The sequence below is a fragment of the Rhinolophus sinicus genome, chromosome 14 (assembly GCF_057876585.1).
Source record: "Rhinolophus sinicus isolate RSI-liver-muscle chromosome 14, RSI-T2T, whole genome shotgun sequence".
Taxonomy (NCBI): domain Eukaryota; kingdom Metazoa; phylum Chordata; class Mammalia; order Chiroptera; family Rhinolophidae; genus Rhinolophus; species Rhinolophus sinicus.
The window spans coordinates 21,082,223-21,100,212 of NC_142514.1; the positions used below are offsets into that span (position 1 = coordinate 21,082,223).

The following is a 17,990-nucleotide window of genomic DNA, read 5'->3' on the forward strand; positions in this document are numbered from 1 at the left end:
CGCCAGGCGCCTTACTGATGAAAGGAGCCAGGTGAAATGGGCCTACTTACTCATGCTCCACAGACTCAGAGCCCAGGCAGCTTGCGGAGGTCACAGAGAACTCAGGTGGAGAATCAGGATGGAGCTGGGAGGGCCAGGCAGGAGAGAGTGGGCCTGGTGGTGAGAAGGGGCTGAGAGAGGAGACGGGCGCCTCAGTGCCACGTGTCTGACTCCCACGTCCACAGGAACTGAGAGAAGGCCTGCCCAAAGGGCAGGGAGATCCAGGGGGGCACCTGACGCCAGGCGAAGGTGCTCCAGGGACCTTGCCAGCCCTGGGGTTCCACTGGGCTGACCCCCAGCCCTCCTCCAGGAAACTGAACAGCCTCTGCTGGAGTCAGCCCCACGCGGGCCCAGCCCTTTCAGCTGTGCTGGGACTCCACATGGCTCTGCCACGCTCCCCAACGCTTCCCCAGGCACGTGCCAGCATCCCCCTGAGCACACAAAATAAGTACACACACCCCTACAATGTCCCCGTGTGTGTGTGTGTGTGAATGTGCGTGTGTGTGTGTGTGCAGGCCCAGCCTCCTGAGCCGTAGGCCTGTGGTCCCCTCATCCTCCTGTGTGCCGGGTTATTTATAACCAGCAGCAGCTCACACAGGGTGGAGATGTGACTCCCCACCCCCAGCCTGGAGCTGTCCCACTGGCTCCTGGGCTACTCCCTTCAAGGACGGAATGAGCCTGACTCAGTGTGAGCCCTGGGGTCTCCAGGGCCACCAGCACCATTGCCCAGATGGGAAACTGAGGCACAAAACAAGGAATCCAACAAATAAACAAAAGACTGGGGAAGGGACTGGCAGAGCCCCTCGAGGCCTGCGTAGGGCCACCTGTGCCGACGGGCCGCCTCCAGCCCACGAGGACGCTCAGTCAGACACAGGCGGGAGGAGAGGGAGGGTCAGACTGATGACCCAGCGCGCACCCTCGTCTCCTGAGCTCATCCAGATACCGATGCTCAGTGATACCAGAGGGGTGAACGGACACAGGAATGAATGGGGTCAGAAAGTCAGCAAACAACAGGTGCTGGTGAGCGTGTGGGGAAATCAGAACCCTCACACACCACGGGCAGGAACGGAAAACGGTGCAGCCACTTTGGAGAACAGTCTGGCAGTTCCTCAAAAGCTTAAACAGTCCCCATATGACCCAACAATTCTACTCCTAGAGGATATATCCAACGGAGCTGAAAACATATGATGTGTCCACACATTAACATATATGTATATGTACATGTGCATGTATGTATGCATGTATGTGGTACCCAAAAAATGTATACACTGTTTAAGAAAGGAAAACTATTAAAATTGTAATAGTCAATATATACTGATAACAAAAAATGAATACAAGTCACGTCTGACTTCTGCAATTACAAGAGGTGCTCAAAGTGGTTCCCATCAGCGTCCAGACACTTCTGATTACGGCGAACTACTGCTTGAGCAACGCTGACTAACGCGTCCACTTGGATACATTTTGTTTTGCCCCCCCCCGTAGACGCATATATTATTATTCATAACAGCTTCAAAGTAAAAACAACCCAAATGTTATCAATTGATAGATGGCTAAATAAAAGGTGGTATGTCCATGCAATGGAATATTATTCAACAAAAAAAGGAAGTAAGTAAGGATACGTGCTACCACGGGGATGAACCTTGAACACATCACGCTAAGTGAAAGAAGCCAGTCACAAAGGACCACAATGTATGATTCCATTTGTATGAAATTTCCAAGACAGGCAAATCCATAGAGACAGAAACTAACTTAGTGATTGCCTAGGGCTGGAGGATTGAGGAGAAATGGGGAGAAACTGCTAATAAGTATAGGGTTTCTTTTGGGGGTGTGATAAAAATGTATAAAATTGGTGATGGTTGCACAACTCTGTAGTAAATATACTAAAAACCACTGAATTATATGCTTTGGATGGGTGAATTGTACGGTATGTGCGTTAAATCTCAATAAAGTTGTTGTTTGGAAAAAAAGAACAATGAATATGAGATTGAGGCTCAGAGAGGTGAGAAATTTGTACCAGGTCACACAGCAGAGCCTGGACTCAAATACTCAGCTGGGAGAGGAGGTGAGCCTTATCCCTGCTTACCTCCTCTCCCCTGTGAGGCTCCCCCAACCAAGCCCCAGGTGAAGCCTCCCCAGCTCTCACCTCCAGAAGAGCAAACATTGACTCTGCAGACCACAAGTGGGACCGGCCCCAGCACAGCAACGGCCTCCTCTGTGCTTGTCAAAGGCCACTTTGTCAGATGGGGCCACTGGAAGGGAGCAGGCTTGGCCCAGAATGACCCAAGAGAAGGGAGGCAACTCCAAACTCAGGCTGGCTGCCACCTCCATCCCTACACCCAATGTCCCAGCTCCAGTTCTCAGTGGCTCTGGGATGCCCCCAGCCAGGCCCTCTGTCCACGTGGCTGTCTCCTGGCTGCCCTTAGGAAGAGGCATGAGGATATGTCCCTGCCACGGAAGGGAACAGGAGGGTGGCAGGGCCCCAGCAGTGAGGCACATCTGAATTTGAAGACAAGTCTGTCTGTCCCCTGCCCCCGTGACTGTCTAAGGCAGTCTTGAAGACAAACACGTCTCTGGGGCCCACCCTTCACCCCCTGTCCCGCCGCCACTTGGCTCCCAGGCCCTGGCGTCCGCCCAGCCCAGCTGGCAGCTGCCGAGACCCGGCTGGTTTCCGCTCTCTATTCTCTGCGCAGAGGCCCATCTGTCCTGAGGGCTGGGCCAGGGTTCTGTCTGACAGGTGCTCGGTATCCCATGAGCCCCTCCCGGGATGAATGCAGGTACAAAGCTTGTGCCCCTTAGTCCCCTGCCTCTGTCCCACCACCTCAGTGACCTTTCCCATCCCTGCTCTGCCCCCCCTCCCCGCTAGTCACTAGAAGGGGAAGAAGTGACCTCACAGAGCCTTACAGAGCAGACTTCAGGGTGGGGCCACACAGGATCCTGAGGAGGGACGCCAAGAACTCCACAAGCTCTCGTCCCCTTTCCAGCTATGGAACGGAGGGAGCCACAGCAAACCCCAGAGCCCTGTGTCCTCTGCCCTGACACCACCCGCCAGCCTCCTGCAGGTCCAGCGCTCCCTTGCATCCGGCCAGCCTATCCTCAGCCCACTGCCACAGGCTCTGCTGAAAGGCAGAGCTCTCTCTGCTAAGCTCAAATAGAGTCGAAACACCCACGAGGGATTTAGGGACCCTGAGTGCCCTGGCCCCCAAGTGCCCTGCAGCCCAGGGATGAGGCACACACCCTCCTCTTCTCACACGTCACTTGAACATGGCTTCCCTGACCAAATCCTCCTTCAGGTCTCAGCCTACGCATCGCCTGGCCCCCTGCAGGCAGGGTCAGAGCCCCAGCCCTGGGCCCCTACCACCAGAGCCCCAATCACACCAGCTCGGCCTCCCTGCCTGCAGGGAGCTCCACCAGGGGAGGACCCCAGGGAGGTCTGGATGAATGAGCCCCCAAATGGTCCAGTCTGGGGCCCGGAGAAATAGTGCTTGTGCAGAGAAGGATCCAGACTGGAACAGCAGGGCTCAAAGGGGGACATGCGCAAGGGGCTGTTCCTAGATACCTAGTCTTCTTCCCCAAACCCCAGGACAAGGACAGGGGACTGTCACCTCTGTGGGGACAGAGGACTCTCATTAGCACTGCCCCCATTATTACCAGTACTGATCACCAGCTCTGAGCGCTGCAACATGCTCGATGCTGGGCCAAATAAAGCCCAATCCTCCCCATGACCCTGCAATACAATGGGTACCACGCAGCTTTACAGACGGGGCCGTGCGTGCACTGAGCTGCCGAAGGCGGTCCAGACAGCTGACAAGCAGGGCTCACAGCAGAGCCCAAGTGGAGCTGATGCCCGAACCACCTCTTTCCACCACTTAGCAGAGCCACCCTTATAGACGCACCGATAGTCCCTGTGCATTTCCAAGTGCCCAGGCACCAGCGCTTTCCATACGCGGCTCAGGCCTCACTTCCTCCTGGAAGCTGCCCCCTCTCATCCCTGTCCCAGTGACCACACCCTCCCTGCTCAGGACCTCAAATCCAGCATCTCCTGGTTGGGCCTTATTTTCCCACTTGGTCCAGAAATGCTCTGGTCAAAAACAGGCTTCCCAGAGATCAGAGTCCCCGGATGTCTCACGCAGAAGATTCCGACTCAGGGCTCACATCAGGCAGGTTGTTAAATGAAGGGTCCGCCTTCTCTGGCTCCTCTGACCCTGGCGGTCACTTTCCTCAGGGACACACACCCACAACATTTCCCTCCCCCGCAGCATGTCTGCCCCCAGGGTTTGGTCAGTTACATACAACCGAACCTCTGACTGAACCCGTTTTGAGTTTGCAGTGTGTGCCTGGAGGTCAGACAGAAGGTAACACTCCGAGTCCCTCCACACTCCCCCCACTTCATCACTGTTAAGGAGGCAGGAGACCAGCTGCCCCTCTGGCCTGCTCCCTGGATTCTAGGATTAAGAGCTGGGATTAAGGACAGACACATTCCTAGTAGCTTAGAGCCGTGTGTGGGTGTGTAATGCAGGCACGCAGGTGTACATGTGCAAGCACATCCAGGGGTGTTTCTGGGCATGCGTGCAGGTACATCCGTGTGTGTATACCTGTGGGTTGTCAGGTGGGCTTCAGTGCCTGTGTGCGTCTCGGTGTGTTCATGTGAGTACACAGGCTCCACCTTTGTGAGGGCACGTGTGCACTGGGGCGTGTGCCTTGGCTCTGTGTGCCTGAGTGTTTCAGGTATGTGTCTGTGTCTCCACACGTGTGCACAGGACGAGGGTGTGTGCTCCTGTCTGCGCCCTCCTTCACGTACACAAATGGGTCTGCAGCTGTGCAGATTTCTAAGTGTGCTTCGACTCCCCTGAGGGAGAGAGCGTCTCCCAACTTCCTCCACTATCCTCCCGTGAGCTGCTTATATCCGTGGCCAGCCCCTACAGCTGAGAAAGGGGAGAAACAGCAATTTTGGGGGACTCCAGAATCCCCCTGGCCTGGCCTCATACCTGAGCCACTAAAACAGCTGAAGACAAAGGAGTAGGGCACAAAGGTCTGTCCCTCCAGACACCCAGGGTGCCCAGTGGGAGCACGGACACAGCAACACACCTTCACACACACACATGTACATACAAACCCAGCTCCCTGCCCAAACCTGAACAGAAGCACGGCCTTAGTGTCACATGGAAAAAGGATCACCCTGGGCTCAACCATAGCCTCACACACTATCCCCCAACACAGAGCCCGAACCCCTTCTTCTGGACCTGAGATTATCTCCAAAAGCCTCCCAGCCCTCCTGCTTCACATGAGAACAGGATTCAACCACGCCAGGGCTCAGTTCCCAGAGGCCCCTCGGGGGCCACAGCCCTGGGGGAGCTGCTCTGCCTCTGAGCGTTGGGGACCCTGAATAGCCATGCTCTGTCCTCGGGCTCAGTGTCCTCACCTGAACAGCTGGCGAGGGGCTGATTTCCTGTGACTCGGTGCCCTTGGAACTATACTTCTGGAGGGTGGATGACGGGAATGGGGGTTCCGGACCCAGGAGGGCGAGGAGTAAAGAAGAGTTCCTCTAGCCTGGACCCTAACCACCCCCTCAGCCCTCGAGGTCCCTGTCCCCCGGGGGATTCCTCAGATCCTGGCCCCACTGAGTGGCAGCCAGGGAGATGAGAGGTTCCAACCAGCCAGGAAGTGAGTGAGGCAGAGGGCTTTGGAGATCAGAGCAGGAAGGGGGGGAAGAGAGGAGGGTGAGAGGCAGAGGGGGAAGGAGAGAAGCAGGGAGCAGACAGAAGAGGAGGAGGAGGTGGGTAGGAGTGTTGCAATGGGGAGAGAGGTGGAGGGCAGAGGGGGAAAATCTCTTATAATCCAGCCTGAGCCTCCGGAATCCCACAGTATGTCTACCTTCCAGAAAGGTGGAGTCCAAAAGGACCCAATCCACCCCTCGGATAAATGAGGCAGGAAGGCTGCATCCCTCATGCCCACTGCTCCCTGCTGCCAGCTTGGGGATCACAGGAGCAGGGGGACGGGGAGAAAGGACAAGGTGTGACAACAGAGAAGAACTAGAAGTCAAACAGATTGAGGATGTGCTAAAATACACAAAAAGGAAACAATGCAGCAATGTCGGATGAGGAAATGAAACAAAGTAACATGTATGAGGGCTGAACTGGGAGATGATGTAATTGGGGGAGTAGCTGTTGCAACAATGCAGCCAAGTGAGGACTCTGAGGAGACAGGGACGTAACCCTGTGGGGAGCCAGATACTATGGAGCAATGGAACAGAATCCAGCTTTGCAAAGAATCCAAACATGTACAGGAAAAGCCCTGGAATCTAGAAGAGGGAGCACGAGAGAAGGGGAGGAAGAAGGGCTCACTGTACATGGGAGCAGGGAGGAGAGGTTGGTAAAGGATCCCAGAGGAAGGGACATCTCTGCTGGGTTTTGGAGGACGAGTAGGAGTTCAATGGAGAAGGGAACAGTCCATGGAGAGTGAACAGCAAGCACATGGGTGGAAACAAAGGCAAAAGAGACATTTTACTGTGTACCCAGGGCAAAGCCAGGAGTCTTGGATGAAAGCAGTGGGGCGGGGGGCGGGGGTATACAAGGAAAGCGATGAGGCTGGAGAAGTCCGTTGAATGACTGATGGGAATCAATTTTGCATAGAGTCGGGTATGAGAGCAGCTGGGGTTGGGTCAGGGAAGGATTCCTGGGAAAGGTGGGTGGGAGCTGGACCTGCAGTCTGGGCAAAACAGACACATAAAGAGAAGAAACATGGTACAAGGGATGGTGCCCTGCCCAGGAATCAGGAGACACAGTTCTTAGTTCCAGTTCAGTCACCAACTTGCTGTGCTACTTTGGGCGAGTCATTGTACCTCTCTGAGCCTCATTTTCCCGTATGTAAAACAAGAAGGCTGAACTATCAGATCTCAGAAGAGTCTCACCATGACTAGAGATCACTCCTTTGGCTTCAGTTTCCCCTTCAGGACAATGAACAAGTTGGACAAGAGTGTTTCCAAGGGCCCTTCCAGCTGAAATCCTCTTCAGTCCTCTCATCTTTCCCCAGCCTGGGCTGTCCTCAGCCCGTGGCCCAATCTGGACAGAAAACATGCAGCAAAGAATAGACCCAGGTGGAAGACAAAAGCCCCCAGGCCTGGGTCAGGGTCTCCCCACAGCAGACACACAGGCTCAGGTACCTAGCAAGACCTGACCGGCCTTAAATTAATCCTCTCAGGTCACCACACTTTACAGTTTGCAACACACGAGGTAGCATGGAGCAATGCTTGTGCACCAGAGTGGACTCTGAGGCCAGACTGCTTGGGTTCAAATCCTAGTGCGCATGCCACTTACTAGCTCTGTGACCTTGGACAAGTTACTTAATCTCTCTGTGCATCAATGTCCTTTCCTTTTTTTTTAAATAAAATCAAGATAATAATGGCGTCTCCTTCTGAAGGTTGTGGTAAGGATTGAGTTTTTATATGTAAGACACTTGGCAGAGTATCTTGCACATGGTAGGCACTCAACAGGCATAATTCAGTATTAATATTACCACATCCATGCTCTCACTGGCATCCCATGGCAGCCCCGCAGGACAGCAGGGCTACACCCATTTTACAGACCAACATTCTCTACCTGTGGGACGGAGCCCAAAGCCTTGGTTTGGACTCAAAGCCCACCTTGTGAGCCACCAGGGTCTTCTATGCCAAGGCCCTGTGGGGTTCAACCATTCAGCCCCAGAGCAACCCATGGCACAGGGCCAGGTGCCCAGGGAATGTTAAATGCAAGAAACAACACACTCTCATTCAAAACAGCAGCCCACAACGGCAATGGCTCCTCCACCCCAATGGGAGATATGCTCCCACTGCAACCTATAGCCCCCCTCCTGGTTGGTTACTGTCACTTTCAACCACAATTTAGTTCCCTAATACACCATCACCTTTCCTACCTCTGAGACTTTGTCCACCCTGGTCCCTCTGTCTATCAATATGCTGCCACCCTTCAAGGCCTGGTACAAAGGACACCTCCTCCACGGAGCCCTCCCTTACTCTCCAGAGCCAAAACCAACCTCTCGTTCTCCTGACTCACGCCCTCAGACCCTCACCTAACTGGATGCTTCCTAAGGTGGGGGACCAGGTTGAGCCCCTCCAGGGTTCCTAGTGCTTAGCATAGGCCAGACACAGAGGGGGCATCAGTAAACAGTGGCTGAAGTGACTGGCAGGTCAGCAGCAGAGGATGGTTAAGGAACCAGGTACTGGACTCCCTGCCCAGAGCTCCTCTGTCTAGGAAACCAGACTCACAGCCCAGCCCCCAGTCGGCCTGGGTTTGACTAACCATGTCCCAGAGGCTGGGAAAAGAAGTGGTGCTCAGCGTGATGGGCAAGGAGAGAGACCTACCCCCACCCTGGCCCAAGAGGAACCACAGACAGGCCACGTGAAGAAAACCGGCTTCCCTGTCCTGCTTTCCCAACTGGGCCACTCCAGGTCAGGTCCTGCCCTTTCTGGCTGCAGGTCGTTTGAGAGTTCCTCCAATGTGAAGACTGGAAGGGCCCCTGGGTCACACTGTCCAATCTTTCCACTTTACAAATGTGGAAGCGAAAGCTCAGAGCAGGGAAAAGCTTCCTACGGTCACTGGACAAGCCAGAAACAGATTCAACTCTGAGACATAACAATCTTAGGGAAAGTATAATACTGAAAATAAGTAAAATAAAAAGCAGCATATCCAGCAGCAGCTGCCTTTTAACTAGGATTTCTGGGTCGAATTCCCACCCGTTCTCGTGAATTTTTTTCACTTTCCCGTTCCCGCATCCCGAGAAAAGTTGGTCGGGAAATCGGGAAAATCGGCTCCTTGAACGCAGTAATACCCACAATGGGAAATAAACGCACTACTCAGAATGTATCTCTTAGACATTTTTCCTATTTATTGCTAGGGTTTCTGGGCGGGAATTCCCGCCTCGTTCTCAGGAATTATTTTCACTTTTCCGCTCCTGAATCCCGAGAAAAGTTGGTCAGGAAATCGGGAAAATCCACTCCTTGAACCCAGGTGGTTGGTAGTATCGGCCGTCACTTTGTGGAAACGACTCATCATGGAGAACAGAAAACCGTTTATATCTTGGGATTCGGGAACGGGAAAGAGAAAAAGATTCCTGAGAACGGGCGGGAATTCCCGCCTGGAAACCCTACTTTCAACCTGCTGCCAATCAGTTAACTGGCTGCACCTCTCCCAACACTACCCTTCACCCCAGCCTAGCAAGTGACGCATCACTGGCCCACGGGCCAGGAGAGACTACGGCTGCGTCAAGGAGTCACTAGTCCAAGTTCACTTGGCCCCTGTGGCACACACAGCGAGATTCGAACCTGTCTCGAAGGGGGAGGCAGGGCTTCCCTCCTGGCTGCTCTTCAATGCCCCCTCCTGAAACCTCACACAGGCACAACACAGCGGCCACAGATACACACCCCACCCAAGCAAGGCTCCCTGACCACGCAGGACACACACCACGATCCCTGCACCCCCTCAGCCCCCAGCACAGGGCCCGGCATACAGCAGGTGCTCAATACGTGTTTGCAGAATGGATGAATCAATCAATCAATCAAAAGACAGGCCCCGGTGCATGCGCACACCCAGCCACATGCCCCTCAGGCCCCCGAACAACATTACACCTCAGGAAGCACAGACTCCAGCTGCTTGCGGATGCCTCCCCTTGGGCACGCTGCTTCACCTCACAGGCCTCTGTGTCGCCGTCTGTAAAAAGGGGTGACAATACCTAGCTCAGGGAGTCATGCTGAGAACTGACATAAAGCCTGGGAAGCACCTGGAACTGTGCCTGGTATGTAGCACTAAGTACTGGTCATTATCGTCGTTGTCGTCACCATCTGTGCCTGTTTCACCAACACTGAGAGCATCTTGAGCGAAGGAACCAGGTAGAATTCAGCTGCAGACACTGACACCCCACCCTCAACAGCAGCCTGGCCCTGTGGAGGGGACAGTAAATGAGGCGGCTGAGTGAAGGGCAGCGACAGACATGGGTACCGTCACTCCAACCTCGGGCCCTGGAGAAGGAGGCAGTACATGGGTCATGCCAGGCACCCCAAGAAGCAAGACTATCCTCCTGCTCCTAGAATAACAGCGCCCCAGCTCTCCTGGAGCCTTGCCTGTTCAGCCCTCACATGCCCCCCCCCCCCGCCAAACTCCAGCCCAGGGAGGGGGACTGGCCTAATGAGCTACCCTGGTGCCCACAGTCAAATTGGCAATCAGTTTGCTGCAATTAGCTTTCCCAGACCCTGCTGGTGATTGATTCTAAATTACCCTTATTAAAGTCTGGGCTGGTGAGCAGGGCTGAAAGGGCAGGGGGCTGGGCAGAGCCAGATGGGTGGGGGGTCTGGCTGGCAGTGCAGGGGGTACAGAGTTCTAGGAGCCCTTGGGCTGAGGCTGGCCCCAGGTGAAACAAGCTCATGGCCTATCCTGGAAGCAGATGAAGGCCCAAATCAGCAGTATCGCACCCCCACCCCCCCCCCGCCCCATGCTCATCTCAGAAAACTCTGACCCGGAATGGGGTGTGATGACACGAGCAGCAATGTGACAGAAGTCCAGAGCAGGTAAAGTGGCAACGAAACACCCACTCCACCAGTACCTGGCAGTGGGGGCTCAGGCAGATGGCGTAACATCTCGGAGGCTTCTTCTAAGTGAGGGGAACATCACCAGCTTCCAGGAGTGGTCGAAAGGCCCAACGAGCCCATCTCAGGCTGGAGGACCAGGCCAAGCCTTGGGCAAAGCCCAGGCCATCTCTGGGCTTCAGGATTCCCCCACCGTGTTTCTGCGAAAACAAGACCTAGCCAGACCAGCTCTAATGAGTCTTTTGGAGCAAAAATTAATATAAGACCCGGTCTTATTTGACTACGATGTACGAAACCCGCCGAGGTGCTCCCAGCTGGGAGTAAAATGGAAAGAAGCCGGTGTCACCATGTCCTAAGCTAATGCTGCAAACACAAGGTCTCTCTGGGGTTCCAGGACTGGAAGAGCCTGAACAGTCATCATCGAGTCCAATCCTCTGGTGTCAGACTGGGCTGCCAACAGCTCCGGAGAACCAAATTCCCTGTGAACTCAGCACCACGAGGCCCTGGAAAGTACTTCTTCTAACCTGACCCAAATAGGGCCTGCTCCAATTGGGAGTCATGACCCGAGTTCTGCCTTCTGGGTTGGTCCCCACCCCCAGGGTTCTGCTTTAGGTCATCTGTGATCATTCAGACTTGGTTCCCACACTCCCCAAGGGGAAAACCTTACCCCCACCCCAGAAAAGCAATTCCTCAGTGAGCCCAAGAGAGGGGCAGGAAAAGACCAAAACCGAGGCAGGTGAACGGAAGAAACCAGCACTTGCAGGAGCAGCCCCCTCGGTATCAGGCACTTGAGTATTTCATGTTGTTATTCATTCCCAAACAACTCTGAGGCAAAGGGATGATATTCTTAGGTGATTTTAACGAAGTTCAGACTGAGGCTCAGAGAGGTCATGTGAACTTGCCAAGATCACACAACAAGAAATTGGCAGAACCAGGATTTCAACCCTGGTCTAGTTGGCTCCTGGGCCCCTGCTCCTCCTCCTGCCTCTAGCTGCACCCTCAGGTTTGGAGACCCCAAAACAGACAGCACCAAGGCCCAGGTGGGAACCCGGGGTAGGAAGAAGGCAGACCTCCGCCGCCGGGACATGGATGCTGTAGAATCCTCTCCACCTGGTGTAAAAGGCCAGCTGTGCCCTCCACCCTCAGCAGCCAGGTAGGAAAGGGGCCAGATTATTCGTCAGGGGCTCCCCCCACCCCCATTGGCCAGCCAGGCCCTCAGCCACTGCTGCTCAGACTCCCCCTATAATCATGGCTTCCTGTTTGGTGCTGAGAATAGGCCTGGTCAGTGGGGGAGGGGAGCAGCGGCCCCTCTGGCCAGGGCCCGCTCTGGAGGGAGGGGGCCGGAAGTGAAGACTACCCAGCCTCCTGAAATCTTGGGAGGCTGGGAGCCAAGGCAAGAGGTGGGGGTGTCAGTCAACAAATATTTACCCAGCACTGGCCTGATGTCCCCAGGATATGCTGGACCGTTAGAAGGGACATCAAGCCAAGCCAGGTGGTCAAGGACCAGTCCAGACCCTGCTCCGTACTGGGGTGAGGGTTGGGGTGGGTGAGAGCAAGGGGCTGGGCCTTGGGACAGTTCCTGGCTCCGGCCACCCCACCCCACCAGACACAAAATCACAGGGCTCCAAGAAGCTGGGCTGGAGCCCAGAGCCACAGCGCCTGCATCCCACCCAGACGTGGTGGCCGCATGTTGGCACTCAGACCGCAGGCTCACCCCATGCGGCCCCCTGGCGCCTGCCAGCCCACGGGTACATGCCTGGGACCCAGCAGGACTCTGCCAGCCTCACTGTCCCTCTCTGTCCCCACAACCCACCTCCAGAGGAGAGAACACAAAGCCCCAGCCGGGGCTCCAAAGCTCACAGTCCTGGCTTCCTTCCTTCCTTCCTTCCTTCATTCATTCACTCACTCACTCATTCATTCATTCATTCATTCAAACCATTCAATTCTGGGCCAGACACAAAGTTGGCCTAGGGGGTTCAGCAAAGAACAAGGTAACTACAGAGGCTGCCCCGGGAAGCTCATGGCCTATCAAGAAAGCATTCTGACACTTCTGACTGCTGTGTGACTTCCACCAAGTCACTCCCCCTCTCTGAGCCTCAGTCATTCAAGCCAGAGAGAACCTCATGTGCAGTGGGGCAAGGCCTCAAGGATGGGGCAGCACAGATGTAAATCTGGGCACACACAACTTTCTAAGGGTCAAAGGGGATTAAAGGCAGGTCTGCCCACCTACACAGAGAGTGAACCCCAACACTGGGGGCATCCAGTGCATATCCAGGTGGAACGTAGCTTTTTAGACTACTCTCATCTTGAGGTTCTAAACATTTCCACCCGCCTTTGCCATGATCACATGACCCAGACATGAGCCCCACCCCAACCACACACAAAATTTTGTTGACAGCCCTGCAGTTTACAAAGAAAACTCTCCCTGAATCCATCCCCAGTGACCCTCACAATAGCCCATTTTACAGATGACAGAGCCCTGTGAGGTGGTGGAGGAGCAAGGGCTCCAGGGCCAGGCCCTGGGCAAGCCCCTTCCCCCACCTGCAAGATGTGGTAGCATCACTCCCCTTCAAGGCGAGGGTGAGAATTAAATGAGAAAAGATATGTGACACACTTGGCCCCGAGCCTGGCAAAGAGCAGGCACTTATGAAACAGTAGTAACGTGGGCATAATTTGGGGGTAGAAAGGCCCCAGAGAGGTGGAGTAACTTGCCCAAGATCACCAGCTAGAGGGGATGAAATTAGGAAGGAATACAGCTCAATTCTATTAGCCTGCCAGGCCCTGGCTCAATCCAGCTCTGCCACTTTCCAGCTGTGTGACCCTGAACGAGTCATTTAACCTCTCTGTGCCTCAGTTTCCTCCTCTGTAAAATGAGGGTCCTAATAATTCCTACCTCCAAAGATTATCGTGAGGAGTAAATGCTGGTTCTATTACCAGGCACTCAGAGGTGTGGAGCCTGCCTCCCAAATCACACTGTCAGCCCCTGCCAGGCTGGGGGCATGGAGACTTTGCCACCTCCCATCCCCAGCTGCCCCAGTTGGCTCCAGCCTTCAGGAATTCTATTGCAGCTCCTTCTAGAATGACCCATCCATCTTCCCCCAGCAGCTCTGGGGGAAGGTCCCAGCTCCAATGGAAGGGGTGCCTGTGGCAGGACCTGGCTTCTGGGGAAAAGCTCTGTCTCGCCCTTCTCTCTGAGGATGACCCCTCTCACTCACCCACTGCTGCCCTGCCCCAGTGCTGCCCTGGGACCCCCAGGCACCCCCATGCCCCAATCCATGAGATGGGAGGAGCCATTTGTCTTCAGAAGGCCAAACTGTTCTTTTCTCCAGCAGAGCTCAACCCCACACCACGTCCCAATACGGGGAATAAGAGACACTGGATTCGCAGCTGGAGGCACCGTGCCGCTCCCTGGGGAGCAGCAGGTAACTCTGCCATGAAGATGTTGTAACCCCCCAAGAACAGTGCTATAAGTCAAGGATTTGTCCCCAGGTGACAGGTAAGAAAGCCAAGGGTCAGGGCAGGCTACAGCTTGCTCAGTGTCACGTGGTGACCACTGTTCTAGCTTAGCTCAAAACCTCCTCCTCCAGACAGCCTCCCTGACCCCTCCAGGCTCCCTCCTGAAAGCTCCCTGCAGAGCAGGCTGTGCTAACTCTCCCCAAGGAGCTCATTTTCTTATCTCACCATCCCTGTGAGGCTGGCACTGTCACTGTCCCCATTGGAAAGATGAGGACGTTGAAACAGAGAACTCCCTTACCCAAAGTCACACAGCAGGTGTCTGTCCCCAAGCCCTGGACACCTGGGGGGCTAGCAGGTCGGAGACCCCTGTGGTGTCCCTGTGTCAGGGCCTGGCCTGGAACAGCCCAAGGGTCCCCAACGTTTAATTTTTACAGTGAGAACAATCTTGCCCTTGGCAACCCAACGTTCACAGTCAACTGGAGTAGCTGGAGGCTGGGAGTAGGGAGCTCCCAGATGCTTGACATGGTGGGAGTGGGGAGGGAGCAGGAACCCCCAGGCCTGGCAGTGGGGCTTCAAAAGAATTCCCAAGAATGAGTTCCCGTCCTCATGGTCCCTCACCCTTCCACTTCTCACCTCTACCACATTTACAACCAGAGAATGGCAACTGTGTAAGAGAAAAGAAAGCAACATTAACTGAGTACTTATTAAGTGCTAGGCACTGCGCTAAGAGCTTTACACCTTCACCCCTTTCATTCTCACATTCTCCCCATTTTACAGAGGTGGAAAAGAAAGCACAGAGAGGGTAAGTAACCTTCACAAGGTCACACAAACAAAAGTAGTGAACTCCTACCCCTGGGAGTATTCAAACAAGACCAAGAGTAATCCCTTCCAGCCCCGAGCTTGTTGTAAAAGAACATGTTTAAAAGCTCAAATTTCCAGGATCCCCACATTTCAAGCCTTTCTGAGGGGTGACTTAAGTACAGCAGCTGAGGTGGCCCTAAGGCACAGTGTCCCTCAGAGTCAGTCACCTGTCTGTCAGGGGAGAGGACTCCCCTAAGCAGATGCCAAGAGATTCACGCACACACCCCAACTCACCATGTGCAGCATGCATGAGACCTACTATCCGCACTGAGGTCACCCTGGAAGCTCCCCCAGACACACACACTCCCTTTCAAGGTGGTGGGCAAACCTAGGAGTCATCGAGTCCCTCCCCTGCCCCCAGCCAGCCACTGCCCATCCCACCAATGTCCTTAAAGGACCCCACCATGGAGGCTGCTGCTAGGGCCACCCATTTGGGGCTCTTCTGATCTGAGTCCCTCCTCCTGTAGGCATCTCCTCTTCCTCTGGTGTGGCATCCCCGGCAACTGGGCACTACCCTTTGCTTCCCAGGCCTGATAAAGTGAGGCCCCTCCTCCTCAGCCTGACCCCTGGGAAGTGTGAGCTTGGAGAGGGACTTCCCCCCTCAACTGGAGCCCCATATCTCCTGTCCTCCAAGTCAAGTCTGCCAGCCTTCTCACCAGCCATCTCAGCCTCCTGGCCCAGAGCCCATGGATTTGCTTTATCTACCACCCAGCACTGGGTCTGAACTACACTACCTCACCCTCGGATCCAGGGTCACCCTGCCTCACTGAGCCCTACAGTACACTGGAGCATGTCACTGCATGTGCTCTCATTTAACGCCTTCCACCACTTCTTGGGGCATTATTTATTAGCCTTGATTTATGGATAAGGAGCTGTTGTTCAGCAAGGGATGTGACTTGCCCAGGGTCACACAGCTCAGGATTCCTGCTAAACCTCCAAGTCTATCATCTATATACCAAGTATTTACTGAGCTCCTTCTGAGGATGAGTACACACATTTTCTCATTTAATCTCTGAGGAAGGTCTTAGTAGCCCCATTTCGCAGAGGGGAAAATGGAGGCTCTGAGAGGTGAGACAACTTGTCAAAGGTCACACCACAAACCAGTGGCAGTAGCAGGATTTGAACCCAAGGCTGTGTGATTTCCAAATCTTTGATTTCCAGAAGTGTAGCTCAGAAAGTGACCCAGCTGCTAGGATGGAGTGGGTCTCTGTTGCTTCCAGGGACCTCTTCTCACTCCATCTAGGGGAGAACTGGGGCTGAGGCATCTAGCCACCAGGCAGGTACTCAGTCTGGCATTCAGCACTCCCTTACCCCCAGCTCACAGCTCCCCGATGGAGAAGGCTGGTGAGCAGCCCATCTGTCTGAGAAGCAACCTCTGAGCCCCTGCCTGTCCTCCTCCTATTTTACAGACTGGTCAACTGAGACCCAAGGAGATTTGCAGGCATAGGGTGGGCACTCAGGGGTTGCCCAGGTAGCCTGGGTCCATTTCAGCTTGGGGAACAGAGGACAGGCATAGCTCCTGGAAAGAACCAAGGAGATTGGGCCTAGAAACCCCAGCTCACCCACAGTCCAGGCTCTGGACATGTGCCCATGGGGGAACTCACTTGAGACTTGAATTCCTCAAGAGGGGGAGATGGCCCTTCCTCCTTACACCCACCTTCTCCAGCTCCCCTGATGGAGCTGGGACAGAGCTCAACCCCCCAGCTGCTTCGGTCACTCTAAGGGACACTCAGGAGTGACCTCATGCATACACACACCCCTCTACCTGCTCACACTTGGCCCCGAGGGGTACATGCCCCATGCACAGGGTCACCCATGCACCTGCACGCACATGCACACATACACACATTCCCCTGGGTCCAGGCACACGCCCCTCCCACACACTCTCCCCTGCAGGCACACACACAGCCATGGCCAACCATTACCCAGCCCTGTCACTGGTACACACCATGTACAATGGGTCACCCTCACACGACCACACACACAGGTAGGACCTGGTGGCACCCACCCATCCCTTTCATCTATACACACCCCACAGGTCCCAGCACCCTTCAATGAAGTGGACAGACACACACACACACACACACACACACACACACACACACACAGTCACCCTCACTCACCCCCTCCGGTCACCTTCAGACAAGTCACCCTCCACCCCTCCCCCTCTCTGGGCCACCAGTGCCCTCATCAAATCGACCCTCGGAAGAACCAAATGCACACCCTCCCCCAGTAGGGAGAACAGACTCGATGCCCTAAAAGTGGCCGCGGTCTGGGCACACCCGCGAGCAAAAGCCACGTTCAATCCAGACCCAAGACACACCCAGCCCTGGCCCCGCGCCCGGCGACCCCCAGCCCGCGGTCAGACCCTCCCCGCGCCCCTCATCGGCGGGGAGGCGGATTCACAGAGCCACTGAAGAGGGGGAGCAGTGCTGGTTCTCGCCGGGCCTCCCTCTGGGGAGGGGGTCCCAGAAGGAAGCGGAACAAGCTCCTCCAAGGCGCCCGGCGGCGGGGGTGGCCTTCCCCCACCGATGCCATCCGGGGGGGCGCCCACGGGGAGGGGCGGGGAACGCAGTGGGGGAGGGGACCGGCGGTTGGCGCGGGGTCCCGGGCCGGCGCGCGTCACTCACCCCCGCGGCGCGCCCGGCCAGCAGCAGCAGCAGCAGCGGCGGCAGCAGCAGCCCGCGGGCCCCGGGCCCGGCCGCAGCCCCGGCCCCAGCGCCTACCCCGTGGGCGGCCCCGGCGCGGTGCGGTGGCCCCGGCTTCATGGCGGCGGCGGCGGCGGCGGCGGCGGGCAGCGGGCGCCTTTGTTCCCGAGGCGCGGCGCGCGGGGCGGCTGCTCAGCGGCGGCGCGGCCCGGCGGCTGGACCGACGCGCGGCTTGCTCGGGGCTCCCGGCTCGGCCGCCCGGCTCCGCCTCGCGGCTCCGCGCCCACAGCCGCGGCGCCCGCAGGAAGCGCGCGCTGCCGCCGCCGGGCCGCCCCCAGCGCGGGCGGGGCAGGGAGGAGGGGCGGGGCAGGGCGGAGCGCGCCCCCCGCCCGGCGATCCCCGCCTTTCGCACC

At 55.9% G+C, this 17,990-nt stretch overlaps 1 protein-coding gene across 2 annotated transcripts in view; it reads right to left on the minus strand.

Moving 5' to 3' along the window:
- SDC3 (syndecan 3) overlaps positions 1 to 17,883 on the minus strand; it is a 38,341-nt gene extending 20,458 nt beyond the window's left edge. The window contains exon 1 of one of the 2 annotated variants that reach the window (XM_088790819.1): positions 17,560 to 17,883. In XM_088790819.1, the coding sequence (XP_088646945.1) occupies positions 17,560 to 17,697 (138 nt within the window). In that variant the 5' untranslated portion in view covers positions 17,698 to 17,883. Of the gene's footprint in view, positions 1 to 6,946; positions 6,966 to 17,559 lie in introns of those variants that run through there. The other variant, XM_088790820.1, reaches the window with a different exon arrangement.
- Between the last annotated feature and the right edge of the window lie 107 nt (positions 17,884 to 17,990).